We start from the raw sequence: 20,890 nt of genomic DNA on the forward strand, positions 1-20,890 counted from the left end.
AGCAGGTTCCTTCAGTCTGTGCAGCAGCCTGCTCCTCACACCCCCTCGCAGTGATGCCCAAGTGTGACAGTGGCATGGCACAGCCACTCCCTCTGAGTCCTCAATCACATTCTCACACCAGAGTGTCAATGCAGCAACTTTTTTTAAATAAAGCTGAGTCAGTCCCCTTAGGGAGAAGGAGGCTTCATTCCTCTTACCTCCCTATGGGCCCACAGCAGTGCAGTAACACAGTAATAACCCAGCCTTTTTTTTCCTCTTTTGTTCCTTGCTATATTTAACAAATAGTACAATTGCCATCTCCTTGCAACATAAGGGCATAGGAACAAAAGTGCCAACACAGTATTATTCAGGCACCACAAGCTAGGATGTCATGGAAATGGACACTGAAAACAAAGTATGCCTTACAAGAGGTGGTTTCCTGGGATATACGGACCCTTTATGTTATTTCTGTGCAACACACAATGGAAAGTCAAAAAACCAAACTGACCATAAAGGAAAAAAAACAGAGAGACCACGAATCAGTTTAAAAATATTCTTTCAAAGCAATTTCTTTACATGTATCATTAATAATCCATAAGGAATTTACTCTTCTCCCTTGATGCCCACTCTTTTCAAGTCATGGCCAAATATTCAGACAAAATTACTGGTAAGTCATAGCATGCTGAAATGCCTTACTGTATTACACACAGGGTCAACAAATCAAAAGAGCCTGCTTTCTTATACAAAAGTATTAAGAAATTAGTTTGTACAAACTGTATTCTTGCCAACAGAAGCAGCAGGCTAGGGATAATCAATGCCCTTTCTCCCTCAACTGTACCAAGTGAAGTTAGTGCTGTAGAAGTGCTCCCATAAGGGAAAAGACAAAGTGGGATCAGTTTCCTGGTAATGAAAATTCAGAAAAATATTGCTACTGCTTTGGTAAGAGGTGGGAACTGTTCTGGGTCCTGCTCAAGTCCTTTCTTAAAAGATAGGATATATTTTAGCCCCTTGAGATGCAGCCTTTTCTCCTACCTGATGGCTTTATCTGAGAGACACTAGCTAGCAACAGTGCTGTAAAAACCTGGATGAAATCCTATTTTAAAAACCACCATACACACACCTACCTATATGTGTATGTGTCTATGTGTGTGTGTGTGTGTTTTTCCCTGGTTAATCAGCCTACATGAGGCTTAAACTGCCTTGAACTACCAGACAGTGTCCCTTTAGGGAAGGTGCAATAGAATGAACATACAGTTCAAAAATCTGAAACTTGTTAACTTAAACTACACAATAGTTAGGCTACTCAAAATCTTACCACCTTAAAAATGCACACAGAATTACTTATCGTACCATACTGTATACTTCAAGACAAAGTACTATTCAAAAAAACATATTCATGGTACAGGGATAAACTTTGCAGTTTATTTATACTGTGAAATGCAATGAAAACTTCTGATCACTCTCCTAGGCTGGAAAAAGAAATCCCGTTCACTAGCATCATTCACCAGTTTGGGTTGGTAAAATTGTAGTGACTTTTACTAAGCAAACACTAAAAAATAGGGAATTTGAATGCCCACTTCTTCAGCTTTCAGGGATGCTTCAAGAAAATGATAATTAGAATTGTCAAAATTCTAGACAAAGAATTAAAACAGTTTTTACAGAAGCTAAAAATACCCAATCTCAAGTATATGGAAAAGAATTACTGGAGTTGCTGTATGAGATGAAAATGATGCAACCGTATCAAACCTAAACATCTAAAAATGGTTTTATTTTTTGAGAAATCAAAAACTATAAAGTTGGCTAAGTGCTCTATGTTAACCGTTATGAGTATGTAGGGTAAGGTACAATTAAGCTTTTAAATCTTGGAATACACTGTTTGTGTAAGCATTTTGCAATTGGGAATGTCATCTACAGAGTATTTTAACTAAAACTTCAAAATCTTGGTTTCTGCATATGAAAAAGTCATTAAAAAGTTACATCTAGATTCAGCTGTACAAAGAAATACACATTACTTCCGGAATGAAGTAAAGGCTTTAGCAGTTAGGCATTTTGCTTAAAAAAGTGTTTAAAGTATTTTAAATTAATTAGACTTTTAAATAGTAGAGTTAGTCTATCAGAATTCACTTTCTTTCCCTCCAAACAGAACTCAAGGTAATGCAAAGCAGAAATAAAGGGCACATGGTCTAAAATTATTTTTGAGAGAAACTGAAGATTTTTCTAGAAAATGCTTTCTTTTAAAGCATATTTGTTTGACTTCCAAAACTTACTTGTTTATTCTCTGTGTTTAGTACATGTTGATTCCCTGCTGAAGAGCGACAACTATGCTGACAAGCTTAGAAATGACATTGTGAATAGTATCAGACAAAAAACTGTCCTCCCAAAGCATACAAGGAAACCAGCAAGGAAACAATCATGGGGGAAAGTCTTACCTGGGGATTTTGTTTATTTTAAAATTTCATAGAAGGTAAAATATTTTCTGGATTCAAACAAGTGAATAATAAACTGCCTTTGATAGGGGCACCAACATCAGGCAGTTCAATGACTGATGGCTAACAAACAATTTTTTTTACAAAAGAAAAAAAGAAAAAAGAAGCAGTTATTGGTCTTGCTAATATCAGCTTACTTCTGTTTTAACATAGCGCTCTTAAAAGCTGTACAGAACTCCATCTTATACAGAGCAACCCCCTTTTGACAAATGTGTTCTAAAGTGCCAGTATTATTTACAAAGATTTCTTAGCCAAAAGTCTGGCCCGTTGTGGCATCAGGTGAAGAAGTCATCCCAGCTCTGCTATCATTTACATTCACCAAGGGAAATTCTGGGAAATCAGCACTTGTCCCTGGTCCCCGAAGGTTCACCTGTCCATTGGCAGTGCTAAACTGAGAGGATATTCCAGCTCTTGCCCCATGGTACTGAGCTCTAAAGGGCTGCTCAAAGGAGCTAATTTGATATGCTTGATGAACAGACTGTGCCTCTGCTTTCTTCTGAGAAGTTACTTGATCCAAGAAGTCCTGTGTAGAAGAGGAAGAAGAATGATTTGCCTCATCACCTGAAAAGGGAAAAGGGTGCTGAGAATCACCAACCATTAGTCCAAAGTGAGACTTGTCTGGAGTTGTTCTTAATGGAGAGTTCATCCCCGACCGAAAGCTATTGACAGGTATAGATGTGTAGACCTTCTCCATGGAAGGAAATGCTGGCTGGGTTGTAAGTGTCTGGTTATCAGTCACAAAATTAAGGCTCGGGTTGTTCAAATAGGCATCATTTTGGCTAGTTCTGTCCAAAGCTTGCTGTAAAAACTTTGAATATTCTTGTAACATACTAGCTTTATCTGATGAGGAAGCTTGAGAGCTTGTTCCAACCGTCTCAGATGGGGTCACCTCAGATACTTCAGTGGAATTGATGGATATACTAGAGGTCACTTCTGTGTCAGCCACGCTGAAAGAGATCTCATGCTGTCCATTAGCCTTGTGTGAATAATGATCTAACAGAGTTTGCAGTACCTCATCTGGAATGACATTTTTGTCATGGTTACCTTTAATTTCAACATTCAGTGCCTGTGTGTCCAGTATTGAGGCTGTGGCAGTTTCATCAATGACACTGGCCACAGCTGCCTGCGTTACTGAAGGTTGAGATGCTATGGTACTTACATTCAAGGCATATTCTCGACTGTTGTTACTAGCTGCTTGTAGATACCTCTTTTTCTTCAAAAACTGCATTGCATCATCATAATTAGTGCTGCTGTGTACAGGTTTACTGGGCCCTTCCTGTAATGTGTCGACTTGATCAATGTCAGCATTACCTTCAGAGTCCAGTAAACTTTGCTTATCCACAAGATCGAAGGCATACTTCGAAACCTTGCTGTCTTCATATGTAGATAAAGGTGAAATGGTTTGACTTTGCTCAAGTGGCTGCTTTAGACTCCTCTTGTTGACCTTTTTGAGAACCAGCTTCGGTGGGTGTATTTCTCCAGAATTTGCTTCCTCTAAGTGCGATCCACCGACTGAAGAATGTGGCATCTCAACAGCATATTCCGCTACCATATATTCATCTTTTACTTTAGTACTAGAAGAGTACAAAGGCAAATAGTCATTTTTGTCCTTCTTGTGTTCTGATTTATCTGAACCTTCCTTATCCCCAGATTTTGTTTTCTCTGTTTTCTGCCTTTTCTTCTTTGGCAAGGAGCTGTCTTTCAGAGGCGTAGAGAAACCGGAATCTTCCTCCGATGGCAAAAAGCCAACTTTGGTGGCACTTCTGTTGGGTTTCTTCTCGCGGTTCTCATGGCACATACGTTTGTGTTTCAGCACACGATCGGTCCTGGAGAAATACTGGAAAAGATTATGGTGGTGATTATTATAATTATTATTATCATTATTTTGCAGAAAGAAATATGTTAGCAGAAAGAAAAGAAGCCTTTCATTCTAACAAATTTACTTGATGATTCACCCACTTGACCAATTTCTAATGAAGTGTCAAACAAGAGTATACAGTCAATAAAATCAACCACTGCCAGCTGTGACTCTGCACCACCAAGATAGCCCATCTTGACTGAAAAAACATTCATTATATATTTATTTGAATAAAATGGAGAAAGCCCATCTGCAATACTGGGGAATTGACCAGTGTTTTGGCTTTCAAACACAGAAGATTTCACCAAGTCATCTTACCTGCAAACAATATTCACACTGGTAAGGCTTCTCTCCACTGTGAGTTCTTTTGTGCCTTTCCATGTGATACTTCTGAATAAACCTCATACCACATTCATCACAACGAAATGGCTTTTCACCTGATAAAAAACACATAGCAATATTAATCTAAAAGAATAAATCAACATTTTTCCATAAAATTATCAGATCAAATACTACATTCTCTATTAGAAACAGTAAGAGGATTTAGTCTATTGCTATTGAAAAACAACACAGGGCTTGCTTATATCACTATTTTTTCAATACCCAGTTGCTGATGCCTCAAATTACTTTAAGCTTTTATGCTAAAAAAATCCCCATCTTTAAATCCTTACTCCTCTTTCTAATGCAGGTGCAGGTATGTCTTACACCTAACAAATTAAGAACTGCAAAGATGTTCTTCCTGAATTGTTGCTACAGTATGCATTTATTAGGGCAGACAACTGTATAAAAATACCTCAATCCTCTCACCAAGTCATTACCTCAAACCCATCCCTACTAGGAGAGAATTAATGCATTTCCAAACTTCAAATGTAACATTTTGGAGGGTGCTTTCTATTTTCCATTTTTTCCCCTTATTTGCATGTAGAATTGAGAGAACTGCTTCGAAAAAGTCCTACTATTTTGGTTGAAACCCAATTTTTTTTTCTAAGAACTAATTTAAAAAAAAATTAATTAAGTCAAAACCCAAGAAACCTCTGTAGCAGAACCAGCATTTGCAAACTTACAGGTTTCTCATTTTGACTGCTTTGTTAGCTAGTTTTGGTTTCTGGGACTTTTTCCTTTACTTTCAGGAAATACTCGTTCAGACAATATGCACTGCCCTGAATTCATCTTCAGTTCCCCTTATTTTTCCTCACAAAGAAACCCTGCTACAATACTTTCTGAGCAGGGAGTAACTATTTTTATTTCTTTTAACTTTCGCCTTACATCTTCCCTCTGATATTTTTTCCTAGGTTTCTCTGACAAAACCTAAAAATTTCAAATGCATTGAAAAGTTAGTTCTGCTTTTATAGAAGTTCACTCTTATTTACTAGAGCTCACCCTGAACAACAGAGATCTCTCCTCTTAGTATTTACTATGAAATCTTCTGGACTGACATAGAGGTCAGGGATTGTCTTGGCAGCATCTGTCAAGACCCTCTTCATTCTGGGTACTGCACTACATTGATTTTTGGGATACGAACCATTTATGTCTTGTTCCCAGAAATATGCAGACTATTGCTATTTTCTAAAGTAGTTTTATTCTTACTAATTATATTATGAACTGTTGAATTACCAACAATTACTTGTTAAAGTTTAAAACTTAAAATTAATAGATTTTATTATTTAAAATGTTGACAGAGTTTGTATTTTCCATTTCGAATAGAGAAAATTATTCACATCCTTCTACAAATGGGAATACAGCACCTGAAAATAAGGTTCCTGTATTTATAGAGACTAGAATGGAAAATATCGGGATCACCCACACATGTGCTCCTAGTCAGATCACTAATGCCCAGAGTTTCAACTTCCTTAATTCCAAGCAATTTCTAAATCTCTCTCTTTGTAAGCCTATGTCCTATTTTGAATTATTAATTCTTACCTCTCCATGTGGCTTCTCAGCCAATCCCTTTCTCGGATGAAATTATTCCAGTTTATTCTCTCCTAAATCAAATTATCTCCTCTCCTCAGATCTCTCAGCTTCCATCAGTTCTTTTTCTACAGGCTCACAACCCCAGCATTCTACATCACTTCTGTCACTTGACTTAGAGAACTTTATCATTTCTTGCTTATTAATAAGCACCATAAAATTTTGCACTTTTTTCAACATCCCTTGTAAGTTATAAAAACCTATCATATCATTCCCTCTCATCCTGACTATAAGCAAATCCTCCCTTCTGGCCTATTTCTTCACTTTCAAACTCCAGGTTCATTCTTCATGTTCTCCTTATTTGTGAGGCACCCTCAAAACTATGGTGCCTTACTCCCAACGAGCCTGTTCAGACTTTCTGAATCAAATTCCAATCCCTGCCTTCCACTTTCAGGATGCTGAGGCAGGATATTTAGACCTCATTGCTCTTGTTTCATACATGGGAACTCTCCCATTCCTGAAGACTACTACTTAGTCCTTTCTACTTACTGTTTTCTTTCCCTTTGCTCCACTATTCCACTTTGTGGTTTTTTTAAATTGCACCTTCAAATGACTCTCCTTACATTGTTTCAAAGCTTGCTTTCATACTACCTTAGATTTATTTTGGAGAATGGAGTGGCTGTTTAGGTTGAAAACTATCCTGAGCCTTAAAGCAAGAGAGCTGAGTCCTGTTCTGGCCTTGAACAGCCCTCTAAGGAGCCATCCTGCAATCCCAGGAAATGCAGAATACTTCATTAACACACTTACCTGCAGCCTTAACTCATTTCTGTAAGTGAATGCACACTGAGTTCCTTAATATTTTCCTACTCAAGCTGACTATTTGCTGGCAGAAGACTTGGCAGCTACCTATCCCCATTTCAAGGCTTAAACAGGGGCCTGTGGATTTTAGGTGGATTACAGTCACCAGCTCTTTTGGATACTTTCAGGGCACAGACAAATGCACTGCTGGCCGTGCCTTAACAGGGAGAAGAATTTGGGGACACTGCCCTGGATTTAACTCAGCACAGTACAGAAAATAATATTTTTCAGTAGAATTCCAGGACACTCTGAAAGTAAGATTAAGAAAACCTTTGTGAAACTGACACCATATTTAATTTTGGCTTTAATCTTCATATGGAAGATAATTTTAGGAGAAGATTAAAAATTAATATCAAGATAGTCTTCCAATAATAATTTCATCCTAGCAGAAGCCTAAAACCTCAGATGCCTTCCACAGTTTTGTTGTACTTTTCAGACAGGATCTATTGCAAATGGAGGAGACCATTAATAACAGCCTTTTGATAATGCAGGGAGAATCCAGGGCACATTTTTCTGAAACGTCTTGGTCATTGGGAAAGAATCAGATGTATAAAAAACCCTCAAAATTTAAAAATACAATACAACAATTAATGCATTATTTATGAAAACAGCTCATGTGTTGTGTCTATGTTTGCAATCTATTAAAACCAAGCAATAGAACTACTCATCCAGTGTAGTACAAATATTATGTGTATGAAGGCTGTAACAATTATAAAGCCAGGCATTTTAAAGTCTAAACAGACAAAAAACAAATTATAAAATACTAAAGAAGGCTATAAAAAAGCAGCACGACTGAATAAGAAGGCACTTGAATTGTCAGCCCCAATGGTGCTTTATTTTTTAAATGTCATCTTAGTTTTTGTGTTTAAAATGGGAAGTAGGGTGACTTACACAATTAGGACACATGAACGCATGAGTGGTTAAGGTATATAGAAACATCTCTAAGCAAAAAGTAAGCAGACATATTTGAAAGGAAAAAAAAACATTCAGCATCTTCTCCAACCTCGTAAACTGAAAATATTTGCACACCAGTGACTCTTCCCTCTCCTACAACTAAAATAGCAATTTTCTGTATCATTAGGGACAAGTTTAGCAGCAGGGTTCCAACACTGCTGCCCTCCTCTACACACAATTATAAGCAAATTTTGTATTAATGCAATGTCTGCTTTTAGATGCAACTGTTTAATTATTTACACAGACTAAGGTTGTTCATTGATTGCTTCCTAACTCCCTCACAACACTTCCTTTGAAGGAGTGGTTCAGAGAACTAAAGTCAAATCAGACTGCAAATAGCTGAGGCACCTGTAAATTGGGGGCTTGTAACAGGCATAAAATGGGGCTTCTACCTTTTACTACTCTCTTTGAATGGTTTAAAATAAACTAGAAAATTTGATAAAAATCTTTAAAAGAGTAAGAGCTTTCCTGTTCCACATCAGCATTTTGAACACTGTCCAAAAGCTGGTGCTAAAAGTGGTCATTCACGGAGATAAAAATGCGAAATAAAAAAGTATTTAATAAAGTTAAGAAATGGGGTTTTTTAAAGTGTATGAATAATACAAACAGATCTTTACTTTCATCAAAGTAAAACACAGACCCACTGCTCACCTTCTCATTAGAGAATCAAGTTGAAAATTCAGGTTTTCTGGATGGGTTTAGTTATGCAGCCCTGAACAACAGAGCAACTACACAAACAGCTAAGGGCCAGTGGTGGTGAGCACTGTCATATAGAGATGAAAGCACAGACAGGTATGCAGAGTGCCAATTAGCTATACTATAACTGGGTGAAGCCAAAAATTAAACTCTAGTTAAATTCTTGTTAACTAAACAGCCTTCAGAAAAAAATTCTGCCACTTCTGGAGGCTGGGTTTTAAATGTTTTCTCCTAATCATTACTAGCTGTCACCTAGGAAAACATCCATGATTCAGCAATTTAAATACAATTTAAACCATCTTCTATTTTCTGAGAAACAGCCAAACTATAGCTCAGGATGCTGAGGAAAGGAGGAAACACAGTTATCTAAAAAAAGTCAGATATGGTTAATTAGTTAAATGGTACCTTTTTCTCTGCTAAACAAAGACTAGCATATGTAAGAGCTGGCATAAAAACCTACAATCCCACCACATCCACCCCCCTCCCTCCAAAGCTTACAATCGACACAGATCTCTCATTGGAGCTAGAAGCTAAATTTTAAAAGATCATTAAATCAATTTATAAAATATTTGCAGTCAGGTGTTAATTAACTATATTGCCCAGACTCTCATTTTCAAAGCCACGTACAGGGAATAATCCTCATTTGAAAAAAAAAAAAAAAATCTTCTAAAAAATGTGAAGACTGCACTTAAATTTTTGCCTTTTCGGGGGGGGGGCTGGAGAGCAGATAGATGGAAGAGACTGAATGAGCATTCTTTTCAGAATAAGTATCTACACAAAGTGGAGGCAGCATGGTTCACCAATTCAGAGCCAGAGGAAAGACTAGAGGCAGAACAAAGACACTGGACAGAAGAATGGAAGACTCTTCTGTGGCTGACTGGCTGAAGGAAACCTACTTAGTCTGGACTCATGGCAACCTAGGATACAAAAATCTCATAAACAACAGGGCATTTGTGCATGTAACTCCCTGTACACTGCTCTGAAAATTCATTTTGCAGAGTTTTTTCTCCCTCTCAACCCCTACACATGCACACACTGCACTGGGTGTTAGTAGCTTTCATATCCATTTAAATGCTACAGCCAAGAAACACTGTGCACATTCACCAGCTCTGCTTTTCTGAAAAAGAGGCTGAGAAATTGGCATCTAGTCCAAAAGGGACCATATTACAAAATATTTAAAGAGGGATTGAAAGGCCATGCACCAAAATGCCAAAAACCCAACGAAACCAAACCTGTTAAAGAATGTGGTTCTGTGTGGTGCAACAAGGTAAAAAAAATAAACATATATAAACTTTAACTTGCTTTGGCTTAAAGCTTCGGGCCTTATTTGACCTATACTGCATATTTTTAAACTAAGACTCTTCTTTTTAGAACAGTCCTGAATTAAACCTGAAAGAAGAAAAAAAGTGAAAAGAAAAGCTGATACTAATACCTTTGGGGTTAGGCATTTTGGCCATTTTAGTCCTGGCACTTTTCCATCAAATTCAAATACAAACAAACAGACAAACAAACAAATAAATCTATGGAAATGTAATTTGGAAGTCCCCCTTGTCTGAATTAACTTGATACAACAAAAGACAGAACTGCTTAACGAACTTTGACTTTTATGAATGTACAAACTTCAGGATTTGCTGCTCTGGGGTTATTTATAGAAAACTACTTTCAGATCCGCTTACTGGACTTCATACTCATTTTACAGCCAAAGGAAAGTGGAACAACTTGAAAGCACATAACTAATTTCTTTTAAAAAGCTTTATAACTTTGTAACATGTTTTAAATTAAAACAAACTATGACAGGGTTTTTGGCTGCATATTTATTACCAGAAACCTTGCCTGAGTGGGGAAACAGTTTTTAAGCACGCCAGTAAAGATACTCAAGGCACTATACTCACCAGTATGAATCTTCTCATGCCTCTGTAGCAGGTACTTCTGTATGAAACGCATGTCGCACTGACTGCACTGAAATGGTTTTTCACCTTGAACAATATAATTCCACATCCATAAGTTAATAACTACACACTGTTGTTTCTGATATCTATTTTCGAGGAATATTAAAATGTCTATTAAAAACACCAGCAACTGAGCAAATTCCAAAAATACCCTGATACCAAAAAACATTTGCCTTACTAGGTACATGAACTGCAGAGTTCTCTCCATGATCCTGAGAGTCACATTAAGACTAGCACGGAAGAGTGATCTGGAATGGCTGTAATTTCCTCAAGTGCAAGATCAATCAGGATGCTGGCATAGACTGCATTCAGGATACTGGCAAGCTATTATAACAGTAATATACCTTTTTCACTTCTCCAAACACAGAGATACCTCATCAGGCAAATAAGCAGCCACAGCACATTTTACAAAGGGGTCAATTTTTGGCACTTAGGCTACAAGTCAACCCATTACTTTCTGATAAAGAAAGAAAAGAAACCTTGCAAACAGTTAGCTCTTCAGTTTATTAAATATATGTTGATTTTTTTTCTGATATTCTTTTGACACTTTGGTGCATGGAATCTCTAAGCTTAGATGCCAAGTTAGCTACACTCTTAAAACTGAAATTCGCATAGAGCTGAAAACATTTTTAACATAAGTAAACAACTCTTTATATAGTAGAAAAGACAAATTTGAAGTCAAGCAGTACCTGTATGAATGAAGACATGTCTCTGTAAATGGTAGTTGGTTCTAAAGGCAGCATTGCAATGCTCACAAACATGAGATTTGTGGGTTTTCAGACCAAGTGATCCATCCTCATTTATTGTAAGGATCTATTTTAAAAAGAGTAAAATTTGTTCTCACACTACCCTCTAAAGATGTCTTATTAACTACAAAAAAAAACATTAATTTTTTCGATGCAGAAAATGTAAATATTTCAAGTAAAACAATGCTAATTTCTACAAAACTATGCGTTAAGCTTCTAATACACATTTCCAATTGCAGTCAAATCCAACTTGTGTCTCGTTGTGCATTAAGAGATATATTTCAACAGGACGGAAACAAAGGCAGCTCATGGAAAATCAGCTTAGAGCCTCCCTAGGCACAGCTGAGTCACTTTATACACTACTGTTTATTTTTTCTGTCTGTTGGAAAGGATGCAAAGTAATCAAACCACTCCTGGGCACTAAACCATGGACAATTGTATTTTAAAGAAAAAGTGAATGGTTAAATTCTTTATATCAAATCACAACTCTAAATGTTTGCTATAAGTCATTAAAGCTTAGCCAGAATAGTCATATATATTATCTAGATCTATATAAAACCAGTAGTCTCAAAGGTAAAATTATATTTTAAAAACCAAAATCCCAAAGCCAAACAACCAAGAAAACAGTATTATTCTTCTCCCCTTTCAGGTTTTTCACTCTATAAAGTATTGCTCACTTAATATACATATTAAAGCATCTCCTTGATAACTTCAACTTGCCATACTCAATTGCTTTGCTGTCAAACAAAGCCGCTATTTTCATATAAAATTAAAAAAACTTAAATTTTAAAAATGCACCACATCTACTTTATTCAATAAAGCTAATCACAGGTTTTCTCCAATTCATCAAAAATAAAAATAGAAAACTAAACCAAAACCCAAAATCTCTACTATCTCTGGCAAGAGAATAAGAAAAGCAGTAAACAAGTTACACTTATAAAATCTTGCTTAACTGCAAACACAACTATAAAAAAGAGCTTAAGGAACCTTAAATAATACAGTTTAGTCCCTTGTTATTAAAAAAAAATAAAAGTATGCTGGGAAAACACATCTGCAGTATGATTAGCTACAGCGTTTTAGGTTTTATGATAATGACAGTGATGAGAAAGAGAGAGTCAATAACTGAAACAGTATCTCTGAAATAGAAGCAAATATTGTAGCATCTACTTAATTTTTAATTCTCCTGCGTCAAAACAAGAGTGAAAATCTTAGACTAACAAATTCTTGTGCATTCACTCTGAAGGACAAGCACATTCATACGTTTGTAAGATTGGTGTGTTACAGCTCCAGTCACAGAGAGAGACAATTGTAAAGACTCTGTTCTGTAACATTACCCAGCTGATGAAGCCGACTGCGTCTTTAAAACAAATTTAAATACATGTTATGAAATGCTTTTCATATATTATATTGAAATTTTAAAATAATTGTGCAGAAAATACACTTAATTTCATGGTTATCCTAAACCTGGGCTCTTCTACTTAATCTACCACATCTTAAATGATGCGAGTTAGCTTTGTCAGAGCAGCTTCCCTAACCAAAGCAACAAAAAAGCTTGTGCGTGTGAGTGTGTGCGCGTGCGTGTGTGTCCGTGTGTGCACGTGTGTGTGTCTGCATGGGAGAGGGAACAGGAGACAGGAGTCATGACACCTGATGACTTCTTCCTTACCTGACCACTGCATTGATAGAAAACAGAATTTAGAACGTTTTAGTATGTTAACTGACTTCCATTTGTCAGAGTTCCAGCTGCTTGTCTGGGTGGAAAATCAACCCCACTATTCTGGAAATACTGAAACTGCAGTAGGTTCTCACCTAGGTCAGTCCTTCAGCTTTTTTCTACTCTGCCTTTCTACTCTGACATGTCTGAAAAGGGGGAAGAGAGACTGAAAAAGAACCTGTTTAACAATTCTCCTGATCATTTTTCAATCTTTTGTCATCTCAAAAGACTAATCCTGGCAGACTGGGAGATAAAAAGGAAGCATGCAAGTACACGTCTGTAGAAAGAGGGGCGCACGCCTCTTCTACCTTGCCATGTTTCCATGGAAGTGATCTCTGGATGTACTCAACCTAGATCTCCTTTTTCTCTCAAAGGGAGAAGTGAGAAAAAAATGCACAGCATTTGGAACTTGCTTCCACACCCAATCTGAAGCAATTTCTCAGCTTTCCAAGAATACTACAGGTGCAACCTTACTTGACAGCGCTTTGAGGAGGACTGGAAGGTCCTGCTCCCAGGGCAAAAAGGAGGTTTGGGAGATTTTCTTTGTATTATGGTGAGTTTTCATTTAATGTACAAACAGTCTGGGTTGATTTCTGAGTAGGCTTATTTTAATGCTGCTGTGTGATAACATATAACTGATTTACTTGTATCAGAGCAGCCTGTATATGTTCTACTTTAAGTCTGAAGATTAATACTGATTTGGGGAATTACTAGAAGATGTAACACTGCTACCTCATGAGGTGAAATGATTCTGGTTTTATCTGAAGTGCTTCTCAACAGAAGAAAATTGTTTTCAGACATACAGGGATACATAGTCCTCATGAATGGATCTACAAAACAAATTTTTAAGTAACATACCAGCAGCTAGGGTAAGAACCTTTTGATATAAATAAATACATATATGAAGATGATTATGACCACAGGAATTTTCCCTACCAGTAAATTATTTTATATATATTAGTAAACTTTTTAGAATTTTCAGAACTACCATTTTAGTTTTCTTTTTAAAAACTTTTCACTACTATGCATGAAGCATATAAAATTATCAGGCTCACAGAAAAGCACAACTATTATTAGATAGATACAGAGTAATGATTTATAAATGGTCTACAAAGCTACTGACTCATAATTTAAAAAAAATATTTGGAGAGAGAACTGCCTGGAGAGACAGATGTTAAAATATGTCAAGAGTTCATGTTGCTAAAAGGAGTTCAAAGAAAAACACTGTTATATCAGTTTTGTTTTGGGTCTCTGGTGAACTTCAGAACTGCATCTTTACTGAGCAAACAAACAATTTCCAGCCTAACTAGTTCAAATGCTAATGAAATTAGTCATAGTCAACCAAATCTTCAGGTCCTTTTAATCTTGGTTTTGCCAAATCAATGTCTTACTTTTGCTGGTGAACGCTGTTTTCTTTTCTTCTTTTTCTGCAAATCTACTGGCTCTCGTATTTGTTTTTTGTCTCGTTTCTGTTGTTCAGATGCATCAGTAAAGGTAATTTCTTGCTTTACACTGATCTGTTAAGATACCAAGTGCCAGTTTCAGGTAAGGTTCTCACTACAGAAAAGCAATGTTTCAATTTTAGAAGATGACAAACTGCTGAAACAGAAAAACTTTTCCTAAGGGAATTATCTTCTGGCTTCACTCTTTCAGAAATTTAAGTGAAAGAATTAATATGTATCTTAAATAAAAAGGGCACAGTTAATTTCCTCAGTAACATTTTGATGTATCCTTTCATTCATCTCCCAAGGTCTTTTTTCCTGACCTGTGGTGATTTTGAGATCAGTTCATATATTAAAATCACTTCCATCTGTAAAACCATTCAGTTTTTCATACCTATTTTACTTTAGTCCGTGCTGTTGTCAATATAAGATTTAACGGAATAGTTTATTATATATTTAATACAGAAGTATTTTTAGAAGAAAAAAAAAAGACCAGTTCCAATGAAGTTTTTGAAAAAAAAATTTAAAAAATCTCAATCTAATGTGAACTTTAATGAAGACCATGATACTCTCACATTTTTCTAACACCTGAGCCACCTGATCTACAGCTAACAGAGTAGTGTTTTAACAGTGCTGTGTTTCTGAAGATTATTCTTCGTGTGTAAGGCTCTCTACTTTATAGTCCTGGTGACTGTCCTTTATGTTTGAAGGGTAACAGTGATGGTGTGCTGCATTACAGACAGATGCTCTGTTTTCAAAAGGAAGTCATCTCTATGCTCTCTGGGAAAGCCAAGGTATGCCTTCTGTGAGATTCCGTGGAAGGGCATATTTATGGTCATGTATGAAGTGTCACAGTCCAACCTGCAGTGTGAATGCAATTGCTAAGCGTCCACATACCTTAAAAACATACAAGATGCTTCCTATAGCAAAAGCAACTAAACAGTACTATGAACAGCATAAACAGTATGCACCTTCTAATAACGCTACTTATTCCGCTTTGCAGTTACCCCTGAACATTAAATATCCTTAAAGGAGCACATTTTAACACTTTAGTTCTATCGTAACAGCCTGCTTATAAAATATTTATAAACCAGATACTTAGAGATTATACTTAATTGGCAAAATTTATCCACAGCCAGAGGCAAATGACATAAATATTTTGATAATCAAAATCCAAACAAGCAATTAATAGATTCTTGCCAGAGTAGGATTAGACTACCAGATCAAGCTTCCTAGTAATCTCTCCAATATTTCACAAAGAAATTGCTTACAGGGACATTAACAGCATACTGCAGCCCTTGAGGAAGTCTATCTTGTGCATCCATTTCATCATCATTTTTTACCGTCTCCTCATGGACCATGAGTTCATCATGTGAAATCATCTCTTGCTGTCGAAGTTCACTTTCCTGTAACACTTCATCTGTTGCAAGAATTTCTTGGTGCGGCATAGTCCGATCTTGAAGCACTGCCTCTTGCCGTTCTCTCGATACTCCAGACTGGTCAGATACTGCACCCATCCCTACCATAGCCCTGGATGACTGCATCTGGTCTATGCCACCACATTTAAGAAATAATCCTCCCAGCTTGTCTTCAATGTTCATTCTTAAGTGCAATTACCTACAAAGAAAGTTTTAATAGTAAACATCTACAATTGGTGCGCTTGCTTAAAATTTTTTACTTAAAAACATTTTATAAGAACTCAAGTCAGTACTCAACAAACACACATGCAGTCCTCAAGTTGATACTGAGTAAGAACCAAGAGTTGGATATCTTCAAGGAATGTCAAAAGACTCTCCTTTTGCACATCTGTGTGCACACAACTGAACACTTTCAAATAAAAGCTTTCAAGTCATGCTCCTGACTTCTGGCAAAAGTATGGTAATTAAATGATGTCTAATTCCTCCTTCTCATTCCTTAGAAAACTTCTAATTTTTTTGCTGTACGCCCTCTTTGCTCTATTCTCTTTTTCCATTTTGACTGTCTTTTACAAACACCTCTTTCATACTGGTCCTGTTCTCCCTACTTCCTTGTCCTTCCAGTGCCCTTCCACTGCTGCTACCCTGGGGCATTGTTGCTCCTGGAACATCTTAATATCCACAAGTGAGAGAAAACTGGGCTGCATCCAAAGCAGCAGTTGAGGGAGGTGATTCTGCCCCTCCACTCCACTCTCCTGTGACCCCACCTGCAGTGTTACATCCAGCTCTGGGGCCGCAACATAAGAAGGATGTGGATATGCTGGAGCAAGTCCAGGGGAGGAAAGGAAAATTATCAAAGGGCTAGAACATCTCTGCTATGCCAACAGGACGAGAGAAAAAGAAGGCTCTGGGGAGACCTGATTGCAGCCTTTCATTACTTCAAAGAGAGCTTTTAAGGTGGAGAAAACTTTTTAGCAGAGCCTGTTGCAACAGGACAACAGGTAATGGTTTTGAATGCAGAGATGGTCAATTTAGACTAAATACAAGGAAGAATATTGTTACAATGAGGGTGCTGAAACACTGGCACAAGATGCCCAGAGAGGTGGTGCATACCCCATCCAGGAAAACATTCAAGGCCAGGTTGGATGGGGCTGAGCAAACTGATTTAAGTGAAGATGTCCCTGCTCATTGCTGGGGCTTGGACTGGATGGCCTTTAAAGATCCCTTCCAACCCAAACTATTCTGTCATTCTATGAAAATACAACTTTGTAGCTAAAGCTATACATCAAATAAAGACTATAGAGAGGTCAAAGCTGTTCATAAAAGACATTCACAGTGAGCAGGAGCATTAGAGAGGAAATATAAATTCTAAACATGAAAAGCAGTACGATCCACAATATTCCAACAAATATCATGACATTATTAGTTTTCAGCACAGAGCAGGAGGCTTTTGTGAAGCTGGAAGTGGCAGCATCTTCTCATTCTACTAATCAATATATATGCAAGATAGTTCTAGGACTCTTCTCCTTGGCACACTGGATGTCCAGTCAGAGCAGTCAGTCTCCTTCACCCTATTCCCCAGGCCCATAATCCCTACTACCCACTCCTCAGTGCTCCTTGAGACAGACACACCAACAGACAGAGAGGCAGACAGACATCCTTCCTCCACCCCTCTATGTTCCCACAGCCAGAGAGCAGAGGCAACACACACACAGGCCACAGCAGACACAGGGGTGGGAGCAGAGGCACAGGGCAGTTGGACAGCACACAGCAGGCCCGGCCAGAGCACCACATGGGACCTTGGGCAGCGTCACAACAGCAGCAGCATCCTTGATTTTGATGCATTCACAGTTAGGATACAGGTGTGATGTGGGTACATTGCTAGACACCAGCTTCAAATTCCATCCCCCTGAGAGTGCAGCATGGAGAAAGGATCCATCTCCATTCAAGTCTCAAGTCAGAGGCTATGCTGCCTTCCCTGCAGCTCACAATGACTATTCATAACCAAAGAAATCAGGTCTCTCTAGAGGTTATGTCCACAGAAATCAGGTCTCTGCCTAAAACCAACAGGGCCATCACAGCAGAATTGCACCACAACAGCCCCCTGCCAGTCTAACAGGCTGCCAACATGCAAAAACACTCCATCAAACAAATGTACACCAAGTGTCTAAATTTCCATATTCAGTTTCATCTATTTGATCACTTTCTAAATAATTTTCTTCTCCGGGAATATACTTTGAAAACTCTCAGTGTATCTAAACATTTGTGAAGTTTTCTTTATATCAAACTACATAGAGTTTACAAAATAAACAGTGGTTTCTTTTTGGGTGAGATCCTAGATTACTTGGTGGGAATGGAAACACCAGCTGAAAGAGCTGAAAACTCTCATGAGTTTCTCCTACACTGTCCTTTGTTTCAAATATTACCATTGGTTCTTAAGATTCTGAAAGTAAAATTAACTCAACTTCTTAAAAAAAAAAAAGATAAGAAAAACAACCTCACCACACACCACAACAAATAAAGCAAAAAGCCAATTCACACATCCTGATGGCAAGTCATGTCTTATAACTCAAAAGTGAAAGAACATTTGTCCCTATTCTGTACCATGAGACGTTCTAAACTTCCGAATACATCATAGAAAGGCTGACAGCCAGGATGGTCTGACCTCTCTCAGTTTCAAATACTTAAGAAGCACACCAAAGGAAGAGGCTTTTCAGGCAAATACTTTTTTATTATTTTTAGTAAGCCTTGCTCTGCTGGAAATCAGGAGGACAGAGTCACCAAGCTAGATGTCTTTACATATGACAGTGTCATCAATCTTTTTAGCATTCTTCCTTCCTACATAACAAGTCCATTTTAGGGACTAAAACCACTCATGACAGGAGAAGAACATGGAAAAATTCTGTTCAGCACATTTATGTTTGTGATTTGTCCATTTTTGTTCTCCTGCAATTCTAACATAAGTTTGAAATAATGCTTTTGATTTTCTCAGTATCTGTCTTCAAATACAGACAACAATTTCTTAATGCCTTGAGTGAGCTCAGGTACTGCTATATGACAAACTGCCTCTCAAATTAATCCATTTAGAGTAAGAGAATGAGATGTCTTCAAGGGAAAATGTAGGTCTGGTATGCCATACAGCCACTTGCAGACATTAGATAATTCATGAAGTATTTTTCAGATGTAACTGGGAAACCCAACTGATAGTTTCTCAGCAATAACCCAAACAAACAAACAAAACCTGGCACAGCACTAAGGCTGTATTCTTCCCACCAATGCAGATCTCCCAGAGGTCTTGCAACAACATCATAAAAGAAGAAAGTGAGGATTAATTTATCATCTTTTTGGTTTGGAATATCCTGTGCCAAGTGAGAAAGATGAGATAGAAGTGAAATTCTTAAGATTTGGTAAAAGGTGGTGCAAAAGACCTAAGGCTGAGACTGGTTCTTTTGGTAGAGCATTCTACATATCCAGCTTGAAAGACAGACTTCAAGGAAAATAAAACAGATGTATCTACTCATTTCAGCCTTTATCTGAATTCAATTCATACTCAGGGTACATCTCACACAGACTGTCATTCACTATGCTTTTGTTCCACACTACAGAAATATGACAGCACCTGGTCAACTGCAGATTCTCCAGAGGAATAACGTGGACAGGTACGAGAATACAAGAACTCAAGATGCTGAAACACATTCAAGGGAGAACAAGCAGCATCAAGTGTGAGAACGTGGTGGCCCTAATCTGTCTGCTCAGGCCACTGGCAAGAACAGCACAGGCTGTTCCACATGGAGGATGATACTGCCACATCACTCTGAAATTAGGTAGGAATTGCGGAAATCCTGGATTTAAAGCTACTTCCTGGCAGGAAGTTAGGCAGGCTAAGAAGCTGAGTGAACCACACAGAAGAGCCTGCTGCTCTCACCAACAGAGGCAGGAAGACTCCTGACATGCCAAACCTTGGGACAGCTGGCGAGATACAGCAGCTTCCCAGAGGACAGGCCAGCTGTGGGCTCGTATTCACGGGTCTGGCTGGCTCCCAGTTGCAACGGATATGGAAAGTTTCTTTCTCACCCTGACTAGCAGGTTTAGCAGAGTCATGCAACTGAAAACCCTCAAGCTGTCTTCCAGCCATGATCTTGAGTCATATCAGAAGTGGTGCAGTAAGTGCACTGCTTATTAATCAGGTTTTCAAACACCTGGCTTTTCAAAGAAAAATAGTGAGAACTCATAGTGTTAGGCTGCATATGAGAAGTGATGAAAAACAATAAGTTACATGACTTGCAGGTGATGTTTTAAAACAAAGAGATATGTTTTAAAACAAAGAACCACAAACAAAAACAGGCTATTAATCCAAGTAAGAAGCATCCCAAATGTAATTAATTCAGTAAAACACTTGTAATTTGTCAAGTGACACCTTTCGGCTCACATAAAAGGAATCCTATCATTTAAATTGAAGATGAGAAGTGTTCTTGGAAGAATGACAGTGTGATAAAGAAATGTTAGTTAAAAGCATTCAAACAAGAACACTTTACCAACCTGCAAAGATTAAATATATTTTTAAGTGCAAGATGCATTTGTGAAATAAAGATCAACTTACTTAGAGATTATCTCTAGGGAAGCTACAAAAATGCAAACCACATACACACACACAAGCAAATTTCTTGGCATAAGACATTGTTATCCCTATTGCAGAGGTGTTTTTCCTGGAATTTCAGAAGTTCTATTAAGCTTCACCAAGTAATATCTTTTATTTTTCTTAGAGTATATAGTTCCACTATACACTGACAGAAAAGAGCTGTCAACAAAACCTTTAAAGAATATGTTTTGCTTGATAGAGGTTCTCCATGCCTTTACTGCAGGCAAAGCATCTCACAAGAGACAT

The 20,890-nt window shown here is 37.6% G+C and overlaps 1 protein-coding gene across 4 annotated transcripts in view; it reads right to left on the minus strand.

Moving 5' to 3' along the window:
* Window positions 1-1,728: 1,728 nt before the first annotated feature.
* The window catches only part of ZNF148 (zinc finger protein 148), a 35,035-nt gene continuing 15,873 nt past the window's right edge, over window positions 1,729-20,890 (minus strand). For 2 of the 4 annotated variants that reach the window (XM_030952010.1, XM_030952012.1), the window contains exons 2-7: window positions 15,862-16,207; window positions 14,540-14,665; window positions 11,378-11,501; window positions 10,632-10,715; window positions 4,642-4,760; window positions 1,729-4,302 (exon numbers count right to left, since the gene is read on the minus strand). In XM_030952010.1, coding sequence (XP_030807870.1) covers window positions 2,713-4,302; window positions 4,642-4,760; window positions 10,632-10,715; window positions 11,378-11,501; window positions 14,540-14,665; window positions 15,862-16,191 — 2,373 coding nt within the window. In that variant the 5' untranslated portion in view covers window positions 16,192-16,207 and the 3' untranslated portion in view covers window positions 1,729-2,712. Of the gene's footprint in view, window positions 4,303-4,641; window positions 4,761-10,631; window positions 10,716-11,377; window positions 11,502-14,539; window positions 14,666-15,861; window positions 17,312-20,890 lie in introns of those variants that run through there. The other 2 variants (XM_030952011.1, XM_030952013.1) reach the window with 2 other exon arrangements.

Source organism: Camarhynchus parvulus, chromosome 7 (genome assembly GCF_901933205.1).
Source record: "Camarhynchus parvulus chromosome 7, STF_HiC, whole genome shotgun sequence".
In the NCBI taxonomy this organism is placed as follows: Eukaryota; Metazoa; Chordata; class Aves; order Passeriformes; family Thraupidae; genus Camarhynchus; species Camarhynchus parvulus.